Below are 19,710 nucleotides of genomic sequence, written 5' to 3' on the forward strand. Positions count from 1 at the left end.
GTAACTTACAGTGAATTCTGTTTATTTGAACTTATACTATAAAACAAAAATCTCCACTCACACTGTTTCAAAAGGAGGATTTTTGACAGAGTTTAAGTAAGTACTTACTTTACCATTTTTGTTGGAAGTGAATCTGAATGTCTGCAGTTTGCTGGAAACGTTTAAGCCATATTTTATTATTTGGGCTCTTAAAGCGCAAAACAAATTTATATTTCAACCTGGTTTAAACCACGGTCACGAACAGTTCCAGGAGAAACATATGAATAAATTCCTGAACATGCAAGTTAAGAAAGTTGTCGACTTCGACATTAAACTGTGCCTTTAGAAGAGAAACCATTTTCATCTTATGAGGAACAAAGGTAAAAATTAACAACTAAACGGAAGGGACACCGGTATATGTTACATGTAGTAACAGAATAAGCTAGTAAAAAGAGTTCTTTCTTACACTTTTGTAAAGGGGTTAATACCGCCTATCCTCAGTTAAAAACCAGATATATGGGGATTTGTTATAGGCCCTGTGCTCTATAACAATCTCATTAACACCATCAACGCACTTTATTCGGGAAATAGGCCGAATAGCAATTGCTGACAACTTCCCACAAATCTAAAATACGCTATAATTATCAAGAATGAGCTGAACGTTGCTGAAGCCTTTAATTGTGAATATTTAAAAGGACTTTCAATTTATTTCCATGTTGCGAATATTATATTGTTATATGTTACATGTATGATTTTTGTTTTCGCTGTAGTAATTTTCTGTTTACATACAGTTGACAATGATTTTTCTTTTAAGATAAGTACATATAAACAAAGTTAATATTTCAAAAGAGTTGTCACACATGAAAGGGAGGGGGGAATCTACAAGGAAGATGGCAAATTTAGACAGACACTTTCGTTCTTGATGATGTGGGAGTTGCCCATTGTTTTGAGCTTTGATTGGCATTCATGCAGTGCGATAACCATTTCTTCATTTTTCTTTACAGGTGTGTGAGCGAGTTAGAAAAGGCAGTAAGCATGGGAATATTTGCCGTTCTTTCTATAAACATTCTCAACTTATGTTCGCACGTCTTCTCACTAGTAGTTGTAAGTATGATATCTGAGCGCTTGTATTGTGTTAATTGCCTATAATCTTCTATTGCTTGTCGCTTATGACTTTAGTATTTGGCTTACACTTCAACCGGCCGGTCCGGCTGAGCGGGTCTAGGCGCTTCAGTCTGGACCCGCGCGACCGCTACGGTCGCAGGTTCGAGTCCTTCCTCGGCCATGGATGTGTGTGATGTCCTTACGTGAGTTAGGTTTAAGTAGTTCTAAGTTCTAGGCGACTGATGACCTCAGATGTTTTAAGTCCCATAGTGCTCAGAGCCGTTTTTTGGATCGCACTTGTGTACCTGTCAAATTTAGTTCGCAAAAAATTCAGCAGTACATAGCGTCTCAGTTTTGTATCCATGATCCTCAGTACGGCAATTAGTGCTCGGCTAGTCGACGCCTCTCTCCCTAACTACTATCACCGACTACAAAGCCGATTCTTCTCTAGCTAGAAAAGTGACGACTGCTCCAGGAACCCTGTCTGCCTGCCGTGAAAGGAACGATTTCCAACCAAAGCTACTAAAAATACAACCATGGGCTTTTCAACTGAGGAAAAGGGAGGCAAAAAAAAAATTTCAATTTCGAGCAACTTAAGAAGAGTTATGATCTCTGATGGACCGAATCTAGCCTTTTAAACACATCAAGCTGAAACTGGCTGCCAAAAATAGTGTTGCGCACAAATTTCCCGGAACAAATCGGGAACGCAATCAGAAACTATAAAGATTTCCGTGGTAGTTTCGTGTTGCTCTACAGGCAAATACGAACCACACTAAATCAGAGGACATGTACATTACAGGCTTTCTATGGCCAGCTCCTCTGGAGAACCTATACTGTCTCGTTGGAATCACACCTCCTTGACGTTCAACGAGAACCCAGAGAAAAATAGGAGCAAACAAACAGCGTCAGAGACTCGTCCTCTGTTTACCTACTAGAAAACACGTACGAGGGGTGTCCAGAAAGTAAGTTCCGATCGGTCACGAAATGGAAAAAACTATGAAAATCCGAAAAAGCTTTGCACAGATGTATTGGGCAGTGTCTCTAGTATGACCCTAGATAGCAACACATCGCACTTCTCATTTCTGAGCTCACAGTGAGCGCGTAAAGATGTCTAGCAAATAGTGTTTCCCGCCAAGTACGAGGGCCTGGTGAGAAATTTCGCCTCAAGCTATGCAGCCAACATTACTTAACTGTCGTGTGGTTTTTTGTTCAAGACTATTCTCAACCGCTTTCTGCAGGGGTAATGAAGATGGTCCTGCATCGTTTTCAATTGGAAATGTTTGACTACCCACAATACAGCCCGTAATTGTCTCCCTCTGAGTTTCATCTCTGCTCACATGAACCGCTGGCTATGAAGACAGCATTTTGGCACAGACAACGAGCTGTAGGCCTGCGTAGAGAATTGGCGGAAAAGCGGCTGTCTTCAATGATGAAGGTATTGGAAAGTTGGTACAACGCAACGACAGATGTCTAAGTCAGAACGGCGACTACGTAGAGAAATAGCTGGAAGGTGTAGCTAACTGTTACAAATAAAAGATTTCTGATTTGCACTGTGGTTTCCATTTGGCGATCAATGGGAACTTACTCACTGGACAGCAATCGTACATGACTGAAATCGGGAAGCAGTTTCCTTAACTGAGACACTCCTCATAGCACCACGACAGGAAATGAGACGGCGCGATAGAATACAGTATGTGGAAACATGCATGATACCTTAAGAAGGGTTGTCTCGTGGAGTATCTGAAAGTCATTCGTCCGACTGCGTCCTGGGGCCTCAGGGAGGAAACGATGACCAGGAAGGGTGGAGTCTCAGTGTTGGAGTCAGTGATCAGAGAACGTACGTTTCAGTGTACCGTAAGCCACTTGTTGCAGTCTAGCCTTAGCAAAAGCTATGATCAGTGCGTTTGAGGCTGCCAGAGTTTGGTCTGAAGGTCTTTAATGTTTATATTTTCTTCTTAGTCAAGTTGCATATACAGGATGGTCTATTGATCGTGACTGGGGCAAGTATGTCACAAAATAGGCGTCAAACGAAAAAACTACAAAAATGAAACTTGTATGGTTTGAAGGTGGAAACCAGATGGCGCTATTGGTGGCCAGTTAGATGACGCTGCCATAGGTCAAATGGATATCAATTACGTTTTTTTTTAAAGAGGAACTCCCATTTTCATTACATATTCGTGTAGTACGTAAAGAAGTATGAATGTTTTAGTTGGACCAGTTTTTTCGCTTTGTGATAGATGGCGCTGTAATAGTCACAAACACATGGCTCATAATTTTAGACGAACAGTTGGTAACAGGTAGGTTTTTTAAATTAAAATACAGAACGTAGGTACGTTTGCACATTTTATTTGGGTTGTTCCAATGTGATAAATGTACCTTTTTGAACTTATCATTTCTGAGAACGCATGCTGTTACAGTGTGATTACCTGTAAATACCACATTAATGCAATAAATACTCAAAATGATGTCTGTCAACCTCAGTACATTTGGCAATACGTGTAACGACATTCCTCTCAACAGCGAGTAGTTCGCCTTCCGTAATGTTCGCACATTCATTGACAACGCGCTGACGCATGTCGTCAGGCGTTGTCGGTGGATCCCGGTAACCAGTATTCTTCAACCTTCTCCACAGAAAGAAAACCGGGGACGTCAGATCCGGTGAACGTGCGGGCGATGGTATGGTGCTTCGACGACCAATCCACCTGTCAGGAAATATGCTATTCAATACCGCTTCAACCGCACGCGAGCTATGTGCCGGACATCTACCATGTTGGAAGTACATCGCTATTCTGTCATGCAGTGAAACATCTTGTAGTAACATCGGTAGAACATTACGTAGGAAATCAGCATACACTGCACCATTTAGGTTGCCATTGATAAAATGGGGGCCAATTATCCTTCCTCTCATAATGCCGCACCATACTTTAACCCGTCAAGATCGCTGATTTTCCACTTGTCGCAGCCATCGTGGATTTTCCGTTGCCCAATAGTGCATATTATGCCGATTTACGTTACCGCTGTTGATGAATAACGCTTCGTCGCTAAATAGAACGCGTACAAAAAATCTGTCATCGTCCCGTAATTTATCTTGTACCCAGTGGCAGAACTGTACACGACGTTCAAAGTCGTCGCCATGCAATTCCTGGTGCATAGAAATATGGTACGGGTGCAATAGATGTTGATGTACCATTCTCAACACCGACGTTTTTGAGATTCCCGACTATCGCGCAATTTGTCTGCTACTGATGTGCGGGTTAGCCGCGACAGCACCTCAAACACCTGCTTGGGCATCATCATTTGTTCCAGGTCGTGGTTACGTTTGACATGTGGCCGAACACTTCATGTTTCCTTAAATAACGTAATTAAGACCAAACGTCACGTGTTATAAAGGGCGCAAGGCAGGGATGCAGTTTGTCTTTACTATTCAACCTGCACATCGAAGAAGCAAACTTTCAAATGTCATTGCTACATAGGAAATATCACTGTTGGGTTTCATCGGTGCTAAAACTTTTGCTACATTTGCTACGTGTTTAGTTTCTATGTGTTTGAGATATAGTCTAAGAGTAAACACGTGTCTTACAGATGCTGGAGACGGACGCCAGTATGTCTACTAAAATCAAAATGTTCCTCGCTGCTCCAGTCTTCATGTGTCAGAGTGGTTTGTATTGCCTCACTGGACAGGCGATTATTGACCAGGTGAGCTCTTGTGAGTAACTATTTCCAGCGTCGCTTTTTGCATTCAAAAAGAAGTAAGAAGTTATATGGGATGCGTCTTGACACACGTCTTCCAATATCAATTAACAACCTATTCAAGTTTAATCAGAGCTAACTAACCGTTAAGTAATGCAGCATCAAGAGTACATCAGAACAAATACTTTAGATTTAAATAAAACATGAATAATAGCCTGTAGCGTTCTATAAAAAAGATTTGTGTTTTTGTTTGTTTGTTTGCTAATGAATTTAAAATGCGTAAGGTTTGCGTTATGCAAATATACTGTGTGATTTTTTGTTGAGCAAATGACTTAATCTGCAAAACTAATACGCAGTTTTTGTAATGAAATCAGTCCCTCTGAAATTTAATCCGTCTCATGAGCACCGAGTTCTATGGCCCTGTGCAAGAAACTGATAAAATTCCCTATGCAAATAAACAATGAAATAAATTTTCCTTAGCTCTAGAGTAGCAACGGGTGTAATCTTGGTATTCTGTTCTCTCCACATTAGCCATAGAAAATATTCAATCTTGGCACAGCGAAGTGCAATGCTGGCCGTAAAATATCTCCATACAAAGAATATCAGTTGATGGTGGTTGATAAATGAATAACCTTGCAAATGATCAGTGAAAATACTGGATATGGACTCAGCGCCGTGCAGTGTTGCCCGCATTGAAGCTGTTTCAAACATTGTCACTTTTCTAATTCTGGCACATTAATATTTTTCAGACTCTGATTGAAAAATGATTTCTTTAAACAAAACATTCATTGGGCTCAAACAAACATGACATGGAAGAGGATGAGGTACTGATAAGGGGATATCCTAAGACCAAATGCTTCAGTCTGAAAGTTGTACTCAAAATAAAGTTTCATGTTCACAAAATCTGATTTGAAACATTTTACATTAACTTCAAAATCAGTGAACTTGTCAACTGTTCTACAATTCTCACTTACTGTCGTAATTAAAAACACTTGGATTGGTACACAACAAAAAGTATGACATCATTTGACAAAACAGATTCAAAAATTTAACTCCTATGTATCAGGATTACAAAACACACAAAATACCTAATCAACCTATACATTAAATCTGATGGGGAAACACTTGGTTCCTACTTTCAAGAGTCAGCACTAAAAATTAGCGAAAGCCACATTGAGCTGCTGCATCATTACCTTACAAATTTGTCCTTGTTGCTTTACCTTTGAGTTACAGTGTCATTCATCACTTCACTTTTTAAAATCTGTGTTAAAAAATGGCTCTGAGCACTATGGGACTCAACTGCTGAGGTCAATAGTCCCCTAGAACTTAGAACTAGTTAAACCTAACTAACCTAAGGACACCACAAACATCCATGCCCGAGGCAGGATTCGAACCTGCGACCGTAGCGGTCTTGCGGTTGCAGACTGCAGCGCCTTTAACCGCACGGCCACTTCGGCCGGCAAAAACTGTGTTATGCTGCGTCCATAGACCAACACTAAATTCTCACAGCTAGCCACTAGCTTTAAGTCTTATGTCCTTGCAACGCCAACTGTTCCTGCGCTCTGCGCGCCCCTGTTTACAATCGACTCTGCCACTCAGACAACATCTTTTGTTCAGTGGTGTCAAAAATACAATCTCTCCTACATATGACAATCGTTTCACGTCATTTTTCATGAATTATATCACAAAATCTGGCTCCAAGTACAAGTGGATCCCTCAAAAGCCTTAAAAATAAACCACGCTTCTGTATTGATTCATTGCCCCTCAAACACTCTAAAATGAACTACACAACTGCTGCTTATTGCTGTACGTTGTGCTGTTAACAGAAATAAAAAGTGTTTTGATTTTAACAGAGTTATTTCCATTCCACATACCTATTATTACGAAGGTGTAGGCACTCATCTTCTCCACAGAGAGCGCACCACCGCACTCTGTGCAGCTTATGTCAACCCATAATTATCATAATGTATATGGAATTAGAACAATGAGGAAATTTTACAATGACAGATGCCGGGGTTGGATAAAAATATGGAAACATCAAGAGAAATCAATGCTTGAAAATAAATGGAGATACTAGCCACGCCTGCAGGTTGCGCTGTGAATGTTGTCAATACGTTGTAGGTGTCAGCCGTGATGACAATAGTGTTCCGTGTAGCTGTAAGTGCAATATGTCGGAGCCAAGTAATTTGGAGCCTGAGTAAATTGTTGGTGCTCCTGTGATGAGGGCATCCATACCCATGGTAGCTAAAGTATCTGGTGTTCCACGAGACACCGTATCGAAGATTTGTATTGCGTACAGGAAAAGCGGAAAATAATCATCCACTACGTCAAAACGCGGAAGAAAGTATGTGTTGAAAGATCCTCATGAAGAGGATTGTCAAGTAAAAGAAGAAGACGGCGACTGAAAATATCACTGCAGAACTCGCGAAACGTGTCAGCATTAAAACAAGGCCAGCTGAGTACCATAAGCTGGGGAGCTGGAATCCCAAATCCACTTATCATAAATGCAAAAGCCCATGACAGGAAAACGTGGTAACGAAGTCATAGAACCTGGACTATGCAGCAATGCAAGACGGTCATACGGTCGGATGAATCTTGCTGCACGCTGTATCCAGCTTCTGTCCAAGTTTACATCCCAAGAATGAAACCTGGCGGAGGGTTCGGTAATGTGTTGGACAGCCATATAGTGATATTCCATAGCCCTATAGCTACCCTACAATGACATACAGAGTGATCACAAAGTCTTGCCCTGATTATAACAATTTATTACAGAATAACCGTTTGACATAATACACTCCTGGAAATGGAAAAAAGAACACATTGACACCGGTGTGTCAGACCCACCATACTTGCTCCGGACACTGCGAGAGGGCTGTACAAGCAATGATCACACGCACGGCACAGCGGACACACCAGGAACCGCGGTGTTGGGCGTCGAAAGGCGCTAGCTGCGCAGCATTTGTGCACCGCCGCCGTCAGTGTCAGCCAGTTTGCCGTGGCATACGGAGCTCCATCGCAGTCTTTAACACTGGTAGCATGCCGCGACAGCGTGGACGTGAACCGTATGTGCAGTTGACGGACTTTGAGCGAGGGCGTATAGTGGGCATGCGGGAGGCCGGGTGGACGTACCGCCGAATTGCTCAACACGTGGGGCGTGAGGTCTCCACAGTACATCGATGTTGTCGCCAGTGGTCGGCGGAAGGTGCACGTGCCCGTCAACCTGGGACCGGACCGCAGAGACGCACGGATGCACGCCAAGACCGTAGGATCCTACGCAGTGCCGTAAGGGACCGCACCGCCACTTCCCAGCAAATTAGGGACACTGTTGCTCCTGGGGTATCGGCGAGGACCATTCGCAACCGTCTCCATGAAGCTGGGCTACGGTCCCGCACACCGTTAGGCCGTCTTCCGCTCACGCCCCAACATCGTGCAGCCCGCCTCCAGTGGTGTCGCGACAGGCGTGAATGGAGGGACGAATGGAGACGTGTCGTCTTCAGCGATGAGAGTCGCTTCTGCCTTGGTGCCAATGATGGTCGTATGCGTGTTTGGTGCCGTGCAGGTGAGCGCCACAATCAGGACTGCATACGACCGAGGCACACAGGGCCAACACCCGGCATCATGGTGTGGGGAGCGATTTCCTACACTGGCCGTACACCACTGGTGATCGTCGAGGAGACACTGAATAGTGCACGGTACATCCAAACCGTCATCGAACCCATCGTTCTACCATTCCTAGACCGGCAAGGGAACTTGCTGTTCCAACAGGACAATGCACGTCCGCATGTATCCCGTGCCACCCAACGTGCTCTAGAAGGTGTAAGTCAACTACCCTGGCCAGCAAGATCTCCGGATCTGTCCCCCATTGAGCATGTTTGGGACTGGATGAAGCGTCGTCTCACGCGGTCTGCACGTCCAGCACGAACGCTGGTCCAACTGAGGCGCCAGGTGGAAATGGCATGGCAAGCCGTTCCACAGGACTACATCCAGCATCTGTACGATCGTCTCCATGGGAGAATAGCAGCGTGCATTGCTGCGAAAGGTGGATATACACTGTACTAGTGCCGACATTGTGCATGCTCTGTTGCCTGTGTCTATGTGCCTGTGGTTCTGTCAGTGTGATCATGTGATGTATCTGACCCCAGGAATGTGTCAATAAAGTTTCCCCTTCCTGGGACAATGAATTCACGGTGTTCTTATTTCAATTTCCAGGAGTGTAATTTACATTTGATGCCGTTACGTAGGTTAGTGTTACAAGTTTTTTTTTAAGACCACTTACGTTAGTAAACCTCAACGTGTGCTCCCTTGGTAGCTCACAGTAGGTCATAGTACCCACATCAGCTTGTATCCTAGCCTTCAATTCGTCGACGTCAGCTACTGGTGTGACGAAGACTGTGTCCTTGACATAGTTCCAGAAAAAAAAGTCAAGGTGCGTAAAGGCTGGAGAGCGGGATGGGCACGGTGTTGGACCGTTCCTTCCAATCCCAATCCACCGATCCCAGTGGGGCGGGGGGGGGGGGGGTGCTCCATCTTGCTGGAAAAGTATCCATGGTTGATATTCTTCTAAATGTGGTGCAATGAACTGTTGCAAAACGTCTTAAAAAATGTTAGCGGATTTTTCCGCGAAGAAAAATGGTCCAAAAACCTTGTTATGCATGAGGCCGCACCGAACATTCACTTTTCCGCTGTCTTGCCGTAACTGTACAGTAGCATGTGGAGACTCTTAACCCCATATACGGACATTATGCCTATTTACCATTCCACTGACATGAAAGGTTCATTCATCGGTAAAGCATATGCGATTTAAGTAATCGTTAGCGCAATAAATCCTGTTGAGTTTCTCAGTTTCAAATTCAGCACGTGCCAGCAAATCATTCGGTTGCAAGGCCTGCACGATTTGCACTTTGTAAGCATTCAACCTAAGCCTTTCATGACGAATCTTCACCACACTTGTTTGCGGTATCTGAAGTTCACGTGATGCTTGACGAGTTGATTTAGACGGACTCCGTTGAAACGATTGCCGAACACGATCAACAGTTGCATCACACACACGAGGCCTGCCACTTCGAGGACGATTTTCAACGCTGCTCATTTCGTTAAACTTTGCATACCATGGATGTATTGATTTAACGTCAGGAGGGCTGCGTCCATAAGAAGCCCGAAATTTACGCTGAACACTGATGGGCGATTTCGTTTCGTGAAACCAAAGCACACATTGCGCTTTCTCCTGCTTCGACGGCATTCCGCCAGCAACTAATGTGACCTAACAGAGAGCGTCGGTGTTGTGGACCACTAGCGCCATCTATTAGTCACAACAACGAGTAACACTAAACTATGTAACGGCATCAAATGTAACTTATTGTGTCAAACGGTTATTCTCTTAAAAAATTTTATAACAAAGGCAAGACTTTGTGCTCACCCTGTATTACTGCCAGAAATTATGTGACCATTTTCTTCTGATCAGGTTCATCCCATAGTACAGTGTTTGTCCCGAACGATGCTGTGTTCCAAGACGACTAGGCCCTTCTTCACCCATCTCGCATTGTCCAGAACTGCTTTTGTGAGCACGGGGATAAACTGTTGCATCTCCCCTGGCCACCACAATAACCATATCTCAATGTTATTGACACTTTGTAGTACACTTCGGGGAGAAGGGTGCGTGAGCGCTATACACCTCCATCGTTGTTACCTGAATTTACCACTATTTTGCGGAAATAATGGTATGAGAGATCGTTGATACTATTCAGGATGCATTTTTCCATTCCGAGACGAATGCAAGCTGTTTTGAACGTCAGCACCGTATTAGACATGGTAATGTATTTGTGGTGATTCCGTATTTTTGTCTTATATCTAATTTTCACTCGCCGCTTCAGTGCACATACGTAAAATTATATCTGCATGAAGCCAGTAAATATCTGAAATCGTATCATTTCATATGTATAAGTACCTCCAAATGAGTTTCAGGCTGGATCCCTCATTTACGTTCGATGCTGCGGTACCAGTCGCCGGCCTGTGTGGCCGAGCGGTTCTAGGCGCTTCAGTCTGGAACCGCGCGACCACTACGGTCGCAGGTTCGAATCCTGCCTCCAGCATGGATGTGTGTGACGTCCCTAGGTTAGTTAGGTTTAAGTAGTTCTAAGTTCTAGGGGACTGATGACCTTAGAAGGTTAAGCCCCATAGTGCTCAGAGCCATTTGAACCATTTTTTGAGGTACCAGTCCAGAACATGGAGAGCCTCGAAAGTTCTGTTCCTGTGGAATCTTATGGGACTTAACTGCTAAGGTCATCAGTCCCTAAACTTACACACTGCTTAACCTAAATTATCCTAAGGACAGGCCGGCCGTGGTAGCCGAGCGGTTCTAGGCGCTTCAGTCTGGCACCGCGCGACTGCTACGGTCGCATGTTCGAATCCTGCCTCGGGCATGGATATGTGTGATGTCCTTAGGGTCGTTAGGTTTAAGTAGTTCTAAGTTTAGGGGACTGATGACCTCAGCTGTTAAGTACCATAGTGCTTAGAGCCATTTTTTTCCTAAGGACAAACACACACACCCATGCCCGAGGGAGGACTCGAACCTCCGCTGGGACCAGCCGCGCAGTCCATGACTGCAGCGCCTGAGATCGCTCGGCTAATACCGATTGGCAGTTCTGTTCCTGCGTAATGAGGAATTTAAAATAGACTGGGTCGCCAGTGAGAATTTGGATCGAGGAGGGAGGCGTGCCAGCGTAATCCGTGCAGTTGTGTGAAAGGCTATGCCATGGTAGCTTAGTCGCTAATGCACCTGCCTCGTAAGCAAGGGACCCGTGTTTGCTTCCCGCCCTTGGTACAAATTTTCACTCGCCGCTTTAGTCAATACACACACACACACACACACATCCCCATCCGGCGCGCAGGTGGCCCAGTGTGGCATCGAATGTAAAAGACCTGCACCAAGGCGGCCGGACCTGCCTCGCAAGGAGCCTCCCGGCCAGTGACGCCAAACGCTCAATTATGCTGAAGATTAGATGGGTAGATCACATAACTAATGAGGATGTATTGAATAGGATTGGGGAGAAGAGAAATTTGTGGCACAACTTGATTAGAAGAAGGGATCGGATGGTAGGACGTGTTCTGAGTCATCAAGGGATCACCAATTTAGTATTTGAGGGCAGCGTGGAGGGTAAAAATCGTAGAGGGAGACCAAGAGATGAATACACTAAGCAGATTCAGAAGGATGTAGGTTGCAGTAGTTACTGGGAGATGAAGAAGCTTGTACAGGATAGAGTAGCATGGACAGCTGCATCAAACCAGTCTCAGGACTGAAGACCACAACAACAACAAAATACTACAACTTTTCTGTTTCCTGTAAACGTAGGCTTCCGTTGTCGTTGTCACAGTCAACAAAAATTCTTCTGCGTTTGGAACCGCATTGTCAACTATAAAATTCCGACGTTTCGGCGAATATTGCAAGAAGCCTTCCTCAGGGTGTATTCCAGTTTCTTCCGACACAGGTGCGCGAGAAGACCGAATATCGGTAAGCTTACTTATGGACATACTTTTTATGTCACATTACCTACCGTCACCCTCTTTCCGGAAGACGTTTGTGGGATGAAGTGATGTATTTCTTGTTACTGTTTGTGTGTGATGTTGGATTGTGAACTGTAGACTCCTCGGTTAATATTATTTGTCGTTCAGAAGCAAAGTACCCCACCTGGCTGCTGGCTCCACAGCGTATAGCGGTGTGTCTGCCATGTTCCAGAGCAACCGTCTCGCCGACTCCGCTTACAGTTGCGGCTGGGCAGACGCCGACCAGCGTTTCAAGAGGTCCCTCCGGGTGTTGATGACGCGCGCCGAGCAACCCCTCTGCATCAGAGTGGGCAAGCTCATCGAGCTCTCCAGGGCCACCTTCCAGGAGGTCAGTCACTATGTTTCACTAACACATAGTAGCAAACTGTTCACTGTATAGGATGTCAAATCGAACTTCTTTCAGTGGTCTAATTTCCACGCCGTCTTCAGGCCACCTGACCGACGTGTAGGAAGGTAACTACCTCAGTTCCTTTCAAAATATGGTCCAGCATTCAAATAGTGGTATCTGTAGATTACTGAGTCGGCAGATGATGGTTGACGTGATCGCTGTAATAGGCATAAATCTACAGATACCAGTATTTGAATGCTGGCCCCTACTTTGACCGGAACCGAGGTTGGAATTTTCCTACAAGTCAGTCAGGGGCCTGAAAATGCGCAGTAAATCGCCGAAACTGGTAGCCAAAAAAAAAAAAAAAAATAACAGTTTGGAAATTAGACGGCTGAAAGGTGTTTAACATGACATCCTGTACCGAACAGCCGAGTCCCGCAACCATCTCTAAAAAGACGGACATACAGAGACCATTCTCTGCATAGATCGCGACAGATTTAATCAGTGACTTTGGAACTCTGCCATTCGCTGAAGTGCTGGTTATTTCCAAAACACTAAGATCTCATATACTCACTTTACATTTATCCTCTTTTACTCTTCTATATCGTGTAGGATCATTCGTGGAGTGATATCCCTATGTCCTGAATTATTTGCTTGATGTATCCCACTCTTTGTCTTCCTTTACAGTTTTTACCCTATACAGCTACCTCTAGCACCTTGGAACATTTTCTCTGATGTCATAACGTATGTCCTCTCATCCTGTCCCTTCTTCTTGTCGGTGTTTTCCATATATTCCTTTCCTCGCCTGTTCTGCAGAAAGCTGCTCACTCCTTAACTTAACAGTCCACCTAATTTTCAACATTCTTCTGTAGCACCAAATCTCAATTGCTTCGATTCTTTTCTGTTCCGATTTTCCAAAGTCCATGCTATGCTCCCATACAACTCTGTGCTAGAAACGTACATTCTCGGAAATTTCTTCCTCAAATTAAATATATCTTTGATACCAGTGGACTTCTCTTGGCCAGGAATGTCCTTTTTGCCAGTGCTGATCTGATTTTTACGTCCTCCTAACTCCGTTCGTATCAGAATTCTTTAACTGCATCATTTTCATAACCCCGAATTCTGCTATCAAGTGTCTCGCTGCTCTCATTCCCGCTACTTCTAATAACTTTCTTCCTTCTTCGATTTACTCTCTATCCATATTTGGTACTCATTAGACTGTTCATTCCATTCAGCACATCCTATAACTCTTCTTCACTTTCACTGAGCGCAGCAATGTCATCAGCGAATCTTGAATTTTAATCCCGCTCTTGAACCTTTTTATTTCCGTCATTGCTTCTTCGATGTATGGATTGAACAGTATGGGCGAAAGACTACATTCCTCTCTCACACCCTTTTTAAATCCGTGCACTTACATCTTGGTCTTCTATAGTTAATGTTCCCTCTTGGTTCTTGCACATATTGTATATTATCCATCTTTCCCTATAGCTTACACTATTTTCCTCATGATGTCGAACATCTTGTCGAACGCTTTTTCCTCGTCGACAGATCCTATGAACGTGTCTTGACTTTTCTTCAGTCTTGCTTCCATTATCAACGCAATGCTTCCCTGCTGCCTCTACCTTTCCTAAAACCAGACTGATAGTCATCTACCAGATACTCACTTTTATTTTCCATTCTTCTTTATATTATTACTGTCAGCAGATTGGATGCATGACTTGTTAATCTGATTTTGCGATAATTCTCGCAGTTATCGGCTCTTGCAAACGTGTAAATTGTGTGGATGATATTTCTCAGGAAGAAAGATTGGATTCGCCAAAATCATTCATTTTACATACTAACGTGAATCATCGTTTGTTGCTGCTTCCCACAATGATTTTAGAAATTCCAACGGAATGTTATCCATCCCTTCTGCCGTATTTGAATTTAGGTCTTCCAAAGCTCTTCTAAATTCTGGTTTTAACAATGGATCCCTTGTTTCCCCCCTATCGACTCCTGTCTCATCTTCCATCCTCGTAGAGACCATCACTCTACTTTTTCCGCCTACATTACAAATTCACAAAGAATATTCATAGTCCATAAAAGTTTGACCGTAGGTGTCAGTTTACTACCTTCGTGGAGCCTCTAAGCCCATTACCCACCTCGAAAGAGAGTGGACATGGTTTTTCATTGCCTTACACGGTCCTGTCAAGTGATAGATTTTTTGCCCACAAGTTTTCTGACTTGTCTGAAATGAGCCGCCATGACTTTGTCTTCAGTACCAGTCTGTTCATCTCTTAAAACCAAAGTCCTCAAATATTTAGTTTACACATTTCAGCGTGGTCTAGGGATAGCCTCTTTGACTAGTCATAAAAATAGCGTGGCTCCCCAGTTCGAGTGAAACCTCTGCTTAAATTCCAAAAAGAAACCTCAACTAAAATGGCAAGTTTTGTCAAAATGGGCAGAGGGTTGGACTGAGTTTCAGGGCAATCTTTTTCTTTTGATGTGGGAAGATGTCCTCAAAAGGCGGAAGAATCTGCAATGATTAACGGAGCGATGCTGCACAAGGCAAAGGAAACCTTTACATGCATAAGGTATATCCATAAGGCGTATGGCCACTAACTGAAATAATGTCTTGAAGATCTCTCCACTGGCAAAAGAATACGAATTAGTCCGCCACTCAGATAACGGGGCTACCAGGGGCAGATAACTGTCAGAATAAGACTGAATATCCGACGATTCAGAGTGCGTAATTTCAGATGTTTGAACGTGGCACGGAAGCTAGAAAATCTTCAGAGTTCAATGCAGAAACTCAGTCTTGATATGATAACTGGGGGAGGGGGGGAGTGTCAGTGAAGTGCAATGGAAAGAAGAACAGGATTCTAGAATTCGTTTCTTTTACTGCGGTATATGGTCGCAAAAAGAAAGATGTCCTCCACAACTGTCACAATCTATTTCGGTCAATAGTGACCATCTCTATAATTGTTCACAGCATGTCTTAATAAAATAAGGCCAGAGTGGCATCATCAAGAAATGCATCCATCTAGGCATTGTCGAATGTGGCTAACAATACGTCTACCCAACAAGATGCTTCTGCTGGCACTGTGGAGTATCACGTTCCATATTGTTAATCGTACTCAAAGATGCCTGGGTACTGTATTTCTTCAAAAGGTTCAAATGGCTCTGAGCACTATGGGACTTAACTTCTGAGGTCATCGGTCCCCTAGAACTTACAACTACTTAAACTTACCCAACCTAAGGACATCACACACATCCATGCCCGAGGCAGGATTCGAAACTGCGACCGTAGCGGTCGCGCGTTTCCAGACTGTAGCGCCACGAACATCTCGGGCACCCCGGCCGACTGTATTTCTTCGTTATGCCATCATGGTTTTATTATATTAAGATACATTGCATACAAATCTGAAGATGGTCACCACTGACCGAAATCGGTACTCCAAGGACAAAAAAGTATTTTCGATGGAAGACTAGAACAAAAAGATATTCTACACTTCACGGAACACAGTTTTTATCCGCGATGATGTCGCAGCTTCTGGTAACGATTTCTGGCCAGACGAGCATAGTAACACAGAGATTACGAAATCAGATATTGGACTGTAAGTAGTACTCAGTGACAAATTTAGATAGTGCTAACAATTTAGTAGTGATGAAGGGTAGACCTAAGTCCAAGAGAATCGTCCGGAAAGATCAGTGTGGAAGGAAGTGGAATACTGAAGTACTGAGGAATGATGACACATTTGCCGAGTTCACTAAGAATGTAGTTACTGCGATAATGAATACCAAGTATGTAGTTCAGCTGAAGAGAAATGGACATCTCTAAAAAGGTCAATCACCTAAGATGGATACAAAGACATTGATACAATCAAGAAACCTTGGGTCAAATGATCGACGAAAGATAGAAGTACTACTATTTTAAGGGAATTCCGGGAGTATGGGAATAAAAAGACATTTTGAAATAAAAGGAATAAGAAGTGGAGCCAAGTAAACGTCAAATACCTGCAGGAAAAGAGAGAAGATTTCGAAAAAGAAATGGTCGACGGATAGACAAATTCGAAATGCAGAAATGTCCAGGCAACCTTTAGTGAAAAAACGAAGCTCATCGACATTAAGAGAGCAATCAAAATTGCATTGGTAAGAATACAAGAGTGAGATGGAAGGCTGTAAAGATTACATTGAAGGCCTCTGTCATGAGGATGACTTGTCTTATGATGTGATAGAAATAGAAATGTAATCGATGTGTATGACATAGGGAATCCAGTATTACAGTTTAACAGAGCTTTCGAAGACCCAATAAGCTGGAATTTCTAAGCTCACTGGATTAAGTGGCGACCGAGGTGGTGTATTGAATGCACGAGACTGCAGACATACCTTAAGTGTTCTGGAAAAATAACATCCACACAGTAATGGAGATAGCCATTGGCACACAAATGCGAGAACTTTTTCACAATCAGCTGAACGGCAGATGGACCCAAGTTGCTGACAAGGATAATATGTACACTGATGATCTGTTAGATGACGATTATTTTGGCTTTTGGGAATATAAAGCCACCAGAGCCCCAGTTAGGATGCTGCGGTTGATAAAGGGAGGAAGATACGTTTATAGGATTCGGCAGCCTAGAAAAAGTGTTCGACAATATGAAATGGCGCAAGATGATCGAAATTATGAGAAAAGAAGGAGTTAACCACAGGAAAAGACCTGTAGTATAAAATACCTGTAGGAAATTAGAGAGAAGGCTAGCGTTGGCCGTAATATGGATGGATTATTGACAGAAAAATTGATTTTCAATCACATAAAAATGGAAGAAAAGAAAAAGAATACCCGTAACAAGAAAGGTGTAAGGTAAAGATGTTGTCTTTAGCTCCAAATGTTAAATCTATGCATCGAAGAAGGCATAACGTAAATAAAGAAAGGTTCAAGAGAGGGACTGTAATTCACAGTGAAAGGATGTCAGTGCTAAGATTTCCTATGAGATTGCTATCCTAAGTTAAAGTGAGGACGAATTACAGGATCTGGTGAATTGGGTCAAAATCTAATGAGTAGTGAGAATGCGTAGAGGAAAACCGAAAGAAACCAGAGTAACAAAGAGTGGTAGAAGTGAGGTTAATGATGAACTTAACATCAAAACTGGTGATCAAGAACTAGACGAAGTTCAAGAATTTTGCTATTTTAGTAGCTAAATAATAAAAATGGTTCAAATGGCTCTAAGCACTATGGGACTTAACATCTAAGGTCACCAGTCCTCTAGACTTAGAACTACTTACACCTAACTAATATAAGGACATCACACACATCCATGCCCGAGGCAGGACTCGAACCTGCGACCATAGCAGAGCTAAATAATACATGCAGCGAAGCAAGGAGTATCACACGCAGACCTTAATGAAAGAGAATCGAAGCTTATGAGAAGTAGTGTTGAAAATTACGTGGACTGGTAAGATAAGCGACGTCACCTCCAATTTTAGTTTAGTACTCATTATGTGAAGCGTATTTTGGCAGCCCTAGTAAATGTGTGCACTTATTTTGAAACGTGTTTCTTGGATTTGCACTTTTTTTGAAGATTTCCGCTGCACTCTCAAGTTGACTGAACAAACCATGAACATCAGCGCAGCTCTTCTTAGAATTTCGTCCGTCTTTTTCGTTAAAATTCCCCTTGACAAGGGTCCCAAGCAGATAAACAATACCCAAGAAATGTTCCAACTAACAGTTGCCCACCAACAGGTTTTTAATAGACTATCTCCGAGTCGAGCACCAGCAGTCAGGCTAGCGTTAGCTACTTGGGACACGCAGTCGGGAGGACTCAGTAAACAATATGCAGGAACCGGATTTGGGTACACTCTCTTAGATATTACACCGAAACATGTGACCTTTTCCTAAAATTTCGTTTTCCGCAGGTTTCCTACAGTACCAGTAATTGTAACGTATGGAACTATGTCATGGAAGGAGCTACTACTGAAGTTGAAGCTTCGAGTCGGTTTGTCAGGCGCGAGGAGTATCAGCTTTTCTGGCTTGTCACAAATGTTCATCTTTCTCTTAAGTTATAATCAACAACGGTGTGTTCTCTTATCTCTCTACAGCTGCTGAAGGGAACGTACCAGCTGTTCAACTTGGTGTACCAGGTCCACACCAACTAGACAGCAATGCTCTGACACCACGGCTGCTTCTCGCTCTGCGGGTGACGACGACGGCCTGAAGATGGACGCAGCTGTGTCACAAGGATCGCCATTTCTGAATGAGCTGGATCAGGACAACAGAACATTCATCTTACTTGCACTTAACACTTACCACCAGTGATTGTGAAGCGTACACAAATTTAAACTAATTGGTAATATTACTAAAACGATACAGTAGCTATAATTTGCTCTCTCTAGTTCAGAAGGCAAATGCTTGTGTTTTGTTTATTACTTTAAGCTCAATATAAAATAATGCTGTATAGTGTGTAATAATATACATACTGACACGGTAGGCTTGACAACAAAGAATATTTTCATTCAGTCCATATTACCCTTGTTTTTCGCTGCGAAACATAACAATCTGTTTGAATACTTTCTACAGAACGACAGAGACGGCACCTAAAATAAACACAACGCAGTGTTACCAATAATTTTTAACGAAATTCATGTTCACATTGTCAGGCATGTGTCGGTGTGTCACTCACTGGCTTAGCATCTTCTTCCATCCCGGCTCACTAAGGGGCAGTCTCTTCTGCGAGTCATGCAACGTGTAGGAATACGTGAATTTTGGTGGTTGGTTATGTATTGGCTTTCGCTGTAACAGTTCGTTCACTACCTTCGCACTAGTTTGTTACAATACGACTGAACTAAAGTACTGCTGCAAGTTAAGTGTGGTATATCTGGACTATGACAAAAATAAATTGACTGTCGTATAATAAGGTCGCAACTAGGCTTCAGTACCTACTAAGGTGATAAGCAAGCTCTTCATGTCTACACCAGACCAGTGAATCAACTTCCGTGAACATATATAATCAACTGGAGGAACTTACAAGTTACGCTTACGATACGTACCATGGAACACGGTATACAATCGCAGA

General features: G+C 43.2%; 2 protein-coding genes across 2 annotated transcripts in view; both read left to right on the top strand.

The window, feature by feature from the left end:
- LOC126092859 (uncharacterized) overlaps positions 1–991 on the top strand; it is a 31,665-nt gene extending 30,674 nt beyond the window's left edge. Inside the window, exon 4 of the mRNA XM_049908589.1 lies at positions 984–991. Coding sequence (XP_049764546.1) covers positions 984–991 — 8 coding nt within the window. The remainder of the gene's footprint in view (positions 1–983) is intronic.
- LOC126092549 (odorant receptor 2a-like) lies at positions 990–18,860 on the top strand. Its single transcript, XM_049908207.1, has 4 exons — positions 990–1,083; positions 4,666–4,779; positions 12,506–12,661; positions 18,737–18,860. Exons 1-4 carry the CDS (start codon positions 1,015–1,017, stop codon positions 18,791–18,793), a joined length of 396 nt encoding a protein of 131 aa, XP_049764164.1. The 5' UTR covers positions 990–1,014; the 3' UTR covers positions 18,794–18,860.
- Positions 18,861–19,710: the final 850 nt, after the last annotated feature.

Source organism: Schistocerca cancellata, chromosome 7 (genome assembly GCF_023864275.1).
Source record: "Schistocerca cancellata isolate TAMUIC-IGC-003103 chromosome 7, iqSchCanc2.1, whole genome shotgun sequence".
NCBI classification, from domain to species: domain Eukaryota; kingdom Metazoa; phylum Arthropoda; class Insecta; order Orthoptera; family Acrididae; genus Schistocerca; species Schistocerca cancellata.

What these genes read in the sequence shown, in the direction of transcription:
- LOC126092549 (XM_049908207.1), top strand. Translation starts at nt 1,015, where the DNA reads ATGGGAATATTTGCCGTTCTTTCTATAAACATTCTCAACTTATGTTCG. An exon ending in ACGTCTTCTCACTAGTAGTT is followed by an intron (nt 1,084 to 4,665) that starts GTAAGTATGATA and finishes CGTGTCTTACAG; the next exon opens with ATGCTGGAGACGGACGCCAG. An exon ending in GACAGGCGATTATTGACCAG is followed by an intron (nt 4,780 to 12,505) that starts GTGAGCTCTTGT and finishes GCCATGTTCCAG; the next exon opens with AGCAACCGTCTCGCCGACTC.